The sequence below is a fragment of the Halictus rubicundus genome, chromosome 1 (genome assembly GCF_050948215.1).
Source record: "Halictus rubicundus isolate RS-2024b chromosome 1, iyHalRubi1_principal, whole genome shotgun sequence".
Lineage (NCBI taxonomy): Eukaryota > Metazoa > Arthropoda > Insecta > Hymenoptera > Halictidae > Halictus > Halictus rubicundus.
Genome location: NC_135149.1, coordinates 3595096 through 3606030, shown reverse-complemented (window position 1 = coordinate 3606030; position 10935 = coordinate 3595096). Strand labels below are relative to the sequence as shown.

Genomic DNA, 10935 nt, shown 5'->3' with positions numbered 1-10935 from the left:
ACATATTATACATACATATATACCTATATATATATATATATATATATATACATATATACATACAGTATATAAAGATAGCTGGAGTCGGTTAGTGACAGAAGAGTGGGGGGTAGAGAATAATCTAGTCAAAAGAGAAACAGAAGTCGTCAGGAAGAGCGAAGGAGAAGAGGTGTCTTATTTTGAAGTAGAAACTGTACTCTGATCGGCCGAGGGGCTCGGTCGAAGGTCGCGTCGTCGCACGGGAATACATAACAGAAGTGAGTTCACCCTTGTCTCCTGTGAGGACGCGGCTTGTTTACATAGCTTGTCGTCTATCTACCTTCGGTCGATTTGTATCCATGGTGTGTGGCGCGTGCCAGTGTACCGCGCTAGTCGAACGCATGTGTATCGGTTACGTTCTATCTATCGTTACAGTAACGCTCCTAGTGGTACAACACCAGTTGTGAAATGCGTTGAGACGACTGGATATTTGCTTATCCTGTGAGAGTTTCCCGGGAGGATAAAGACTGGCTTATCGCGAGAGAAAGAGAGAGAGAGAAGATATCCGACTACCAGGGAGAGTAGCGACGCGACGGAAGTGATCCCAGTGACGTCACACGGACCCGTGGCATCCTGGGACCGATTCGAAGCCGGTGGCCACGCTTGCAGGGGCGGTGCACAGTGATTTCTAGGGGGATAGATATTTTGAGTGACTGCATCCACGGGTGTTTTAGTGTAATATGTACCCGTGGTACCGGGACAGCGTCGCGGCGGCAGCCGCCGCAGGACTCGGGGGTCCCGTCGGAGTCGTCGGTTCCGGGTTCTGCTCCACCGGACCAGGACAAGCCGGCACCACCATCAAGACCGAGAGCGGATATTCGGATTGCATGCTGGCCCTCGACTACGTCCAGAGCAAAGTGAGTCCAAATTCTTCCATTCTGCTGCTTCTCTACACTTCACTCGCCGAACCTTCGAGACGCCGCACTCTGGCCAACAACCTGACCGAAAGCGAACAAAACGTATTCTTTATTTTACAGATTTATGTACAGTCGACCCTCTTATCAAGCGATTCATTCGTACCGCGTTAGAAGAAACTCGGAATGGCTAGAAATCAGATCAGATTAAATTAGATTCGATACAAATCAAATCGCAATTCTTGCTCCACGTTCCGAGAGAGTGTTGCATTTAGGAATAATTATGAGTTTTCACTTAAACCAGTTTTTATTGTACGATTTTTTCGGGCATATGCTGGTAGCTTTCTAACATGCTCCAAATTAATATATACTCTGGTTGTTCACAAGACACATATACATATTAAGGCTTATATGTTCGTTCTCTTCTTCTATCGAAATAGTTATGCATCGGGCGAGATCGAGCGGCTATTTTTATTTTAAAATAGACCTTTAAAGGTTCTTTGGGAAAGGCCCGTTGCGGTCTCCTGCGATAATTTGCGAGTATTGTTGGTTCCTTGCCACCTTCCTTGCAGCCTTGTAAGATTAAAAATTCGTAACAAGTACTGTTAAGATTATATGCATTTAATTTACTCAAGGTTTATGATATAGGAAAGAACTACATAAAAAAGCTAAATAGCTGTTACATCCTTATAAGTAAGATCATTGTTATATTTGAATAAAATTATCATCATTTTCGAATCAGTATAGTGCGATTTTGGCGAAACTCGCCACTGCGCGCCGGGTCCAATCGCTCCGTGTTTACTCCGAATCCAACCCGGTAATACCACTTAACCCTAAACCTGTGAATTCGCTCTTTCCCTTCAAGTACACCAACAGAAAGTTAACAGTACTTTTCAGAATTTACTACAGATCGAAGGTAAACAGTCAGCTTTCTGTTGTCGACACCCTATCGGACCCAAGTTTGTTTGGAACCGTAGAACTTGCTACAGGACCTGCAAGTAGAATGGTCTTACAGGTGGCACATGATCGCTTTAGCGTATATTTATCATTTACAATGCCCCTATTCCAAAACTGTAAATGTGTTTAATTAAATATTCTAAAAGTTTTCTAAAGGGTTTGTTTAACCTTCGAGATGGAGTGGTTTGAATCTCGCGCGTTTAATTCTAGCCCAGTTACACAGTGATTTAATCTGCTCTTTAGAGGAATTTTAGTTTAAGGTTTAAAATTTATTCTGCTTGGAAAGGTCATAAAATGATTTTTGCATTGTCATGCGTGCGAAAGCATCGAAGATTGTTTGTATTTTGTTTGAACTCGCAACAGAGCGATTACGATACAGATTCTGAATGAATCGCACCATTTTTTAGTTTTCTTTTTGCCAGAGCAATTTACGCGTTCCGTTTTTATTAGACAGTTTTGGAGCACGGTTTTTAGCGGCGCAAAGAAGTCTCGCCACTTTGTATTTCTTCAGGCTGTTCTGTTTTAAGTGTAGTACGATTTAATACCAGGTTATTAACGATCTACACTGTGCGTCAATCGATTAGCCATTTAATTTAATTTCTTCATTTGAGGAGAACGTTTAGCAAAGTTCAGTGCTATTTCAACTAACGTGTTTCCAGAACAGAGACAACTTCGTGTCAAGATAGAAAAAGTCCTACGCGTTGATATTTATTATAGCGCTATAATTTGACGTATGAATAGATTATCAGCATTTACATCATCGCAAATCCATAAATATTTTATTGGCTCGAACGAGGCTGGTTTTTCCCCCCGATCCATTCATCTTAATTTAATCGTTCCTCGGGCATCGTTCCTCGTTTTGTAATTGCATTTAACAGCATTTTGCACTTGTGCGATTTACATTGTCTTCGACCACGTTCGAACCGCCATTAAAAAGCATGCTCTTTGTCATCGAAACCTTTTTGTTTATTTACCATGGCGTTTCTTCTTTCACCTTTGATAGACATTGGCCCGGTACACCTCGGCTCGTTTCAAAACAGCTTCATCACTCTTTCCGAAAATAAATTCGTACGAGGGTTTCCGGGAAACTCTAGGCGTTCGGAAGAAAAAAGAATAATACGGTGTTATGATCCCAGTTGAAACCGCGACACATTTTTCTCGCTATTCGTCAACGCGACGCGGCTTCTCGGTAGCGAATCCTCATACCAAAGCGCTGACATAATTGCGGAGAGATGAAGGGCAGCTGCTAGCTGTGAGACACATTTTTATGGAAAAGGAAAATCCTTTCGTCGCCACTAGAAAGTTTTCCACTCGTCTACAATCAACCTTGACACGCACCGTTTCAATAAATTCCGTACTCCCTTTTAAGCAGAGCACTACAATGCCTCTGCAACGAACTATCATCCCGAGATTTTTCCTTCGAAAATTATTCGCTACTTTCTGAAATTCATCGACGTTTGCTCTCTCTCTCTCTCTCTCTCTCTCTCTCTCTCTCTCTCGCGATCGCGCGCCGCGTTTCTTGCTGAAAACAATTACAAAACGCAGAAAGCGCCGGGAACAGGAAGCCGGGAGATTAGCTTTTTCTCGCGATCGTAAAGGATCGCGTAGTAAATCAAACATAATTAGGAAATCGCCGAGCATTCTCTAAATTGGAGTGCGAAGTCGCCTGCAAATCACCGAGCGAAATTACCGAGGTCTCTGGATTTTATCTGCGTCGCCTTGCAATTTATTCCAGCAGAAATCATCGATTCGATTAATTCGTTTGGCTAGCAGCTAGTCAAAAAATAACATAATTCTGGAAATTAGCATGGGATCGTAATGTTTCATCGGGAAGCTCTACGATTCTTCCAATGATCCTGGATGATTAATCTCGTGTCCATTTCAATTTATCGTCGCACAATTAACCATTAACACTCGAATGGTGCCTGTAAGGCAGCACTAAAAATTGCTGTATCATTATTCAAAATAACTTTTACATTACTAAATTTGTTTGTATTTAATAAATTACTAAACATTGCGTTATTGTACGAGTAAATTGTACCATTTTTGTATGTATAGCATGAGAAAAAATGTATAGAAGGGAATAATTCTAGGTCGGAAGAAATGCTTCGTTTTGGAGTTAAAATAGCTTCGTGTGCAAAGAGTTAACCCTTTGCACTCGGCGCTATTTTAATTCTAAAACTAAATTTTTCTTCCGTCTTAGAATATTATCATTTTATTCATACGAAACTGATCCGATTTCTACATATAATATTGAAATATTTAGTAATCTATTGAATACAAATTTTGTAATGTAACAAATATTTTGTAATATTTTTTGTAATTTCGTCGAAATAATGCCACAACAATTTCTAGTGGTGCTTCAGAGTCACCATTCGAGTGCTAAGGGTTAAAAGATCGGCAAAAAGCGCACTAGAGCGATCTTTTTATAGTCATTTCGCGAATTATCCTGCTGGAGACAATAAGAGCGTTATGCGTATCCGAAGACGAAGATTAATATCGAGATTATCGCACGTTAGAAGCGAACCTGGCGCTTCGGAATCTAATCGCCGGACATTCATCGCGTTGAACGAAGCTCCGCATGCTATTTGCATCTCTGATAGAAATGAATCATCGCGGCGCTTCGGTAATTAAGTTCGATCAGCTTTGGCAGAGATCTGCTCGATTCACTGCCTGTAGATCATCTTCCACCGCTTTCCACCATCGCTAAGATGACCGGTCTAAATTTTTTATTTTACAATTATTGAAATTAGAAAGATGTATTTAGATATATTTCGCAGGCCACATAATACGAACTGCACAGAGTCCAAATAAATTTAATCTTGTCATTTTTATAAGGCAGCATGTACCAGTTACTTTTAAGGCTCGATGGGTTTAGTGTTAATTACTGAAAATTGTTTATGAGGTTCTTCTCACGTGTCGAGGCAAATTAGATTTTGATTAGTATAATTGTCCATTTCATCCGATTAGGTTCCAGTTGTTAGAGACTAATGGCCTGTGCCTATTCGAGAGTAAAACTGTCGCGAGTTACTCTCGAGAGTCAAATTCGTCAGTGTACACGCTATTGACAGTGCTATCGAAAAGTGCCACACCTTTCGTGTAAAATAAAACATTGACGAATTTGACTCTCGAGAGTAACTCGCGACAGTTTTACTCTCAAACGAACACGCAGTCTTACTTACCGGAGTTTTCGATAAGTAGAAACGGTCGGCCATACACAGACACGGTAGAAAACTCGATCAACTTTCAAACGCGATTATCTCGAAAACTGAACCTCGGTTGAAAAAATGTTATTCTCCGTACTTTATTCAGCTTTTAGTGAGCTTTCATCCTACGTTTATTTTTACCATAATTTATGCTCATCTTCTGTGCGATTAAAGTAAATAATAGTAACTGGTATTCTGACAAGGAAGAGCGTTACCTACGCTGGACTGTAAATGTTTATAGACGAAGTACTCGCTAAAAAATCTAATCGATTATCTTCTTGCGACTAGCTTCTTGGTTTTTACAATTATATAAAACCCAAACGAATTTCAGTAGCCACCCAGCAGCCGTGAAGCCTTCCCCAGGCTGTCCAAAGAGTTGCATGATAAATTTTCTCTGTGAGGTAACGCTGTTTGCGGAATGCAGGACCGCGGTTAATGGTCACGGACGTAATTAGACGGTTTCAAAACACATTGTAACAATCGTTCGCACAGAGAAAAGAGCGAGACAAAAGAATTTCTACCGTGAAAACCGCCTGTGTCTATCAATTATCCGACCGACTTCCTCTACTGTTCCGTGAAATTCGTGACACTGTGAAAAGAGGGGAGAGAACAGAGAAAAAAAGACTCTGGAAAAGAACGTGGACCGGATCGAGGCTCGTTCACGGCTGAGGTGGCTTTATCCGATCCGAGCGTCCGCGCGCGCGTTCGTATCGTTCTCCGGCGACTTTGTAATTAATCGTTTCGCCGATCGGCTTGGTTTTTTCCCCTCGTCGGCTGGCCACGTGGCGGAAAAACCTTTGGAATCGGCTCGGCTCGGCTCGGTTCCGCGCAAGAAAATAATCCGTAGTGTCAACCTGTGAAAATGATTTGCCGGTAAAAAGCCGCGAACGCTTCGCGACGCGGTCCCGATCTCTTGCCGGCCGTGTACACGGTCCTCTCTCCTCTTTCTCCTCCTCCTTCTCTCTCTCTTTCTCTCTCTCTCTCTCTCTCTCTCTCTCTCTCTCTCTCTCTCTCTCTCTGCGCTTGGAGAACGGTTTTTGAATCGCCGCCGAGCTAGAAAGCGGTATTTTTTCGCGATTTTTTGCCGGTCAGGAATGTAACGGTGCGGCGGCAGGATCGTGGAAATCGATTGGTAGCGGATCGATCGCCGATCCGGTATACACCTCCTTGGTTCGTTCTCGATCGATCGATAACGCGCGTTAACAGGGCAAACGTATAGCGGCCTCGACTACTCTCCGCCTTTGCTTTTCTCTCGTTTCCCTTTTCTCGGCTTTTATTCGTCGGTTTCAATTTGTTGCCGGGATCGGTGCCGCGCTTGATAAAAATCGTGGATTAATCGATTCGACGACGGTGAGAACGAGAGTCGATCAAGGTGTGGCGTGACGACGAGGTATATCGCGCGGTAATAGGTCTCTTCGACGCGGGAAGGTAGCGGGCTTTTACCTTAGCGCGAAATGATAATTAGCCGCCAAGGCGTTAATGGCGGCGTAACGCGCGCGCGCGCGCTCGCGCACACCGGTCTTTAACCGTTAACGAGCACGATCGAGCTCGGTCGCAACCGCCAACGCGACTTTGTGGCCGGAGCACCGATTAAGATCCAGTATCGATCATAATAATTCCCGTCAATTAGTCACCGCGTTGGAAATAATCCCGTTGATAGACAGTTACGGCATCCGCTCGTTTCGACGATTTTCTTTCGCGAACGCGACTCGTGTTCCTTTTTCTCTCCCTCTCCCCCTCTCTCCCTCTCTCTCTCTCTCTTTCTCTCTCTTCGCTTTTCTTGCGATAGCGCGATCTAACAACGTTTCAATTAACCGATCGCGGAAAAAAGAAACCAGCAGGTTGCCGGTGTGCGAAGTTCCTTTTTTTCCACGGAGTCGGATGCAGGAAACTATGGACAGGTGATAAAAACACGGACAATATGATAGCCGTAAACGATGCTTTTTCTGGTACGGAAAAAAGGTGGAAAAGAGAATTTATAGCGCGCTCGTGTTTGTATATGTGTGTTGCTACTGCTATTGCAGAGGAACCGTTTGTTGCCCGTGGCCAGGCTTTCGATGATTACAGCTTGCGCTAAGTCGTTAAGTGCCCCGACTGTGTCGTTGAAAGCTTCGGCGAGATTCATCGAAGATTTCTGGTTCGAGATTCCACGCGGCGAACGAACGCCGTTTTCTTTCCGCTACTTTTTCTGTGAATTTGCGAAGAAAAGGCGTCTAGGAAAATTGAGAAATCGATGGGGATTCGATGATGACATCGCTTCAATCAAATCCTTGTTGCAAAACCACCGTTTCGTGCATAGCCGCGATTGCTTTGGTACTCTTTCCCTTCCGACTGCAGTTGCGTGTCCAACTTGCGCAGAATTTTCACGATTTGGCAACAGGCACTCTGCTCGTTCGTTATTCGACTTGCCAATTGCACCTGAAAATCTATCGCGCTACAGTCCGCAGACAATTGAAATGTTTGAAGCTTGGATTGCAAGAATAATCGTATGGGTTTCAGATTTTGTATTTGAGAATTCTTGATATTGTCCATTGGAAATGATTGCACAACGAGTGCCAAAATTTAGCATTACCCGGAGAACCAAAATTCTCACGATGCTCGACCGCGTGTTCGGATTTAAATTGCCGGTGGGGAGATTTTCGAATGTTGAAAACGTGGCGTAACGCGGAGAGCGAGGAAGCGAGGAAAGAGAGGCGGGGCAAAAAATGGCAGAAGTTTACGGTGCACGGATTTGCCAAGCGCGGCGAGTAATTGAATAAAGGCGACGAGATGAACTCTCCTCTATCCTGGTTGGAACGTGTAATTGCCACGGTAGTTAGCGGGGAAGCACTTTTAATTATGTATATTATATATCCCGCGGCGGAGTTTTCTGCGCGCTTCTGTGTTTCGGGCTTTCGTCCTCCCCCTCCTGTTCCACGGCTGGCAGAGCGATTACGCGAACCGCGGAGATGAATATAATGCGGACGATTACCGGGAAAACGCGCGATGACAGAAGATTATGAGAATAATTGCGGTGCAACGTGCGCGCACGCGGGTCATAAGGCCGTGACTAATTGCCCTGCTTACGAGCAATCGTTCCCCCGATCTGAGGTCAACCAGCGATTCCCGTATTCTTATGCTAATCTAGGATATCGATAGACGAGCCGTGCCGCCTCGAGACTCTCTCGGCTATCATTTTTTATTCGGCACGCCCATTTTTCGACGTTTGACCACCGATACTAGTTACACTCTTTTAATCACGGAGCAACTTGCAAAAGTCTTTTGACCATCTGGAAAATCTTGACACTTTATCTACAGGTAGCCTAATAATAGATTTTTCAATAATTGTGCTGCACCAAAAGGAAGTTTAAAAATTTTCTTTTAATTTCAAACGAAATTATTATAAGATTACGCTACCTGAGGAGGATGTGTCGGTTTACGATTGCTGTTGAAAAATCTATTAAATATCCTTAGCCATGGATCATAAACGCATATAAATGCGTGACTGCTAGTTGTGCTTGAAATCGCAAGAATGCTCGTTTCTTTCGGAAATTACCATGGGTTCTAAAGTTGATTTAAAAACTAGTTCGGTTCGTTTAATATCAGAGCGTACATTCTCCGGTGTCCGATTCTTGCTACCGATAGCTCATTCTACTTCCCGTCTTTCATTCCTGGAGATCTGGAAAAGGAAATTTTCTAGGTTTTTCTACCGTGTGCAACTTCAAGAAGAAAACATTGTTGCCCGAAGTGTAAGGAACTGCAATATTGTTTCTCTTAAAGGCGTCGAAGCTTCTTAAAAAATGCATTTAATCTTGTCGCTATAAATTTCGTTCTTTGATGGCCGATCCTTGCTGCTGATGGTACATTCTACTTCCTGTCTTTTGTTTCTGGAGGATCTCGAAAAGGAAACTTTATAGTCGCTTCGTTGTACAAAGAAAACGGTCTGAAGTGTAATGGCTCGTACTACTTCCAGTCCTTACTTCTATGAGACCTGGCAACCTTCGAGATTTCTTTAACACAGAATTTTGCGATCACCTGAATATATTTGGTCAGTGCAAAAGATTCTTTGTTGTATTTTAGTGGAAAATCGGCTGTAGGTATTTCTGTTCGTTTTTTGGTAATCCGAGTACTTTTGCATTCGCCTAATATTTTTAAATTCTCTGACATTATAATTCACGTCTTCTCAGAGGAAAGCTCTGGAGGATTTAGAAGATACTGCAAGCCTTGGAGTGCTCCGTCTATGGAACAGGTGATTGAAAAGAAGGTTGTAGTTGAAAGTTCGTCGAAATCGTCCCCGTTTCATGTGCCCATTAGTCCAATAGCGAATGTATTCTGGTGATATTCTCTCGTATTCTCGCGAGACTCATGGCGCGAATTCTACCCGGGATTTCTTACCTGTCGGCGGGAACGTGGCCGGAGGGGAGGGCTCCATAACGACCGAACGAAAGAGAACTTCATTGGCTCCTCTGGAGGACTGACTGACAAAAAGTTCTCTGAAAGTGCAACGCGCAACCAATTTCCCCTTCGTCCTGTCTCACCACTTTTCCGCTCGGCGACCGTAAGCGTTGATCGTTGCCGGTACCACGGACCGGAAACCTCGACATTAGTTCGCGTTTTTGCAACGCTTTTCGTTTCCCATCGCAGCTCCCATTTTACCCAACTTCGAACCGTTGGGTCCCAAATTTTACTTTGAATAGCGAAGGCAATTTTTTCCTCTTCGTGACAAGCACGTTCGTCGCAGTTGTGAAACGTTGTGTCATTTTGTATTTTATTCGAAGTGTTGGTACAAGGCTGCGGATTTTTATGCATTTATAACCAAAATGGGTCGGTGCAACTTGAAACTATTTTCAGCTTGTTGAAGTTATTAAGGTAAGAATTGAACGTCTATGTCTGGCTCCAATCTCTTGCAATCGAGGTAGACAATTTTTATTTTGCATAAAAATCCGCACTTTGCGATTGAATTGTGTTCGAGCTGCTAGTATTTAGTCTTTCTTAACCCCCCTTGTACATACCTTGGTAATTCCAAGATTGACTTTATTTCTTGAAGAATCGTGTCTCTGGAGCCAAAGAATCTGAAAACCAAATGCAACCGATTAATCGGAATAAAAATAGATTTTGAAGATGAAGAAGAAGGATGTCGATGACCTTTTTTTCCGGAGGCTGAAGCGGTCTCGTGGGACCGCGGTCACGGCGCGCCGCGAAAGGAAATTAAGGGACCGAGGCATGTTCATTAATTCTCATAAATCTGAATGAAATTAACTGGCCATGATGATTTTTCCGCTCGGGAAAGCTCCGCCGCGCCGGCTGCTCCTCTGCGCAGAGGACCAGGGAATGCGGCTCGTTTAACTAATTGTAAGAAAAACATTGTATAGCCGCGGAGTTGCGAGCACGCGGAAGAGGATTCCGTTTCCCGAGCGAAAATCCGCTTCGCGTGCACCTCGATGAAATTCTGCTGTTTTTTTTTTCCGCGCGGGATTCAGCTCGCTCGTTTCTTTTGATCCTTCTGGGAACTGATTTTAATTTCATTGGGCGAAGGGCGAGTGAGAGGGTGCCATTTTTCCGGTTTATCGAGACCGCGAGTGCCTGGATTCGCCAACCCCTTATTTAATATAGAAATTGCTACTAAGGAGATTAATATATATAGTAGGGTTATGATAGACAAAGATTTCTTTGTTTTTCTTTGTAGGAAATGTTGATGACAAGAATACTGGTACTTACTTCTTCTTGCAGTGGACAAATTTGTATTCTGCATAATTCTAACAGAACAAAGACGATACAACGGTACTGGTGATAGCGATAAATATTTTCATTTTGATGGCGTGCTCGATTATTCGAACTGGAAGATCTTCTGGACGGTAATATCGGTCTGAAAACGTCGAAAAGGGTGGGGGACACGCGTC

At 43.4% G+C, this 10935-nt stretch overlaps 1 protein-coding gene across 1 annotated transcript in view; it reads left to right on the top strand.

Moving 5' to 3' along the window:
- The first annotated feature begins 519 nt into the window (after positions 1-519).
- Positions 520-10935, top strand: part of LOC143353154 (zinc finger protein rotund) — a 236837-nt gene continuing 226421 nt past the window's right edge. The window contains exon 1 of the mRNA XM_076786255.1: positions 520-896. Coding sequence (XP_076642370.1) covers positions 720-896 — 177 coding nt within the window. The 5' untranslated portion in view covers positions 520-719. The remainder of the gene's footprint in view (positions 897-10935) is intronic.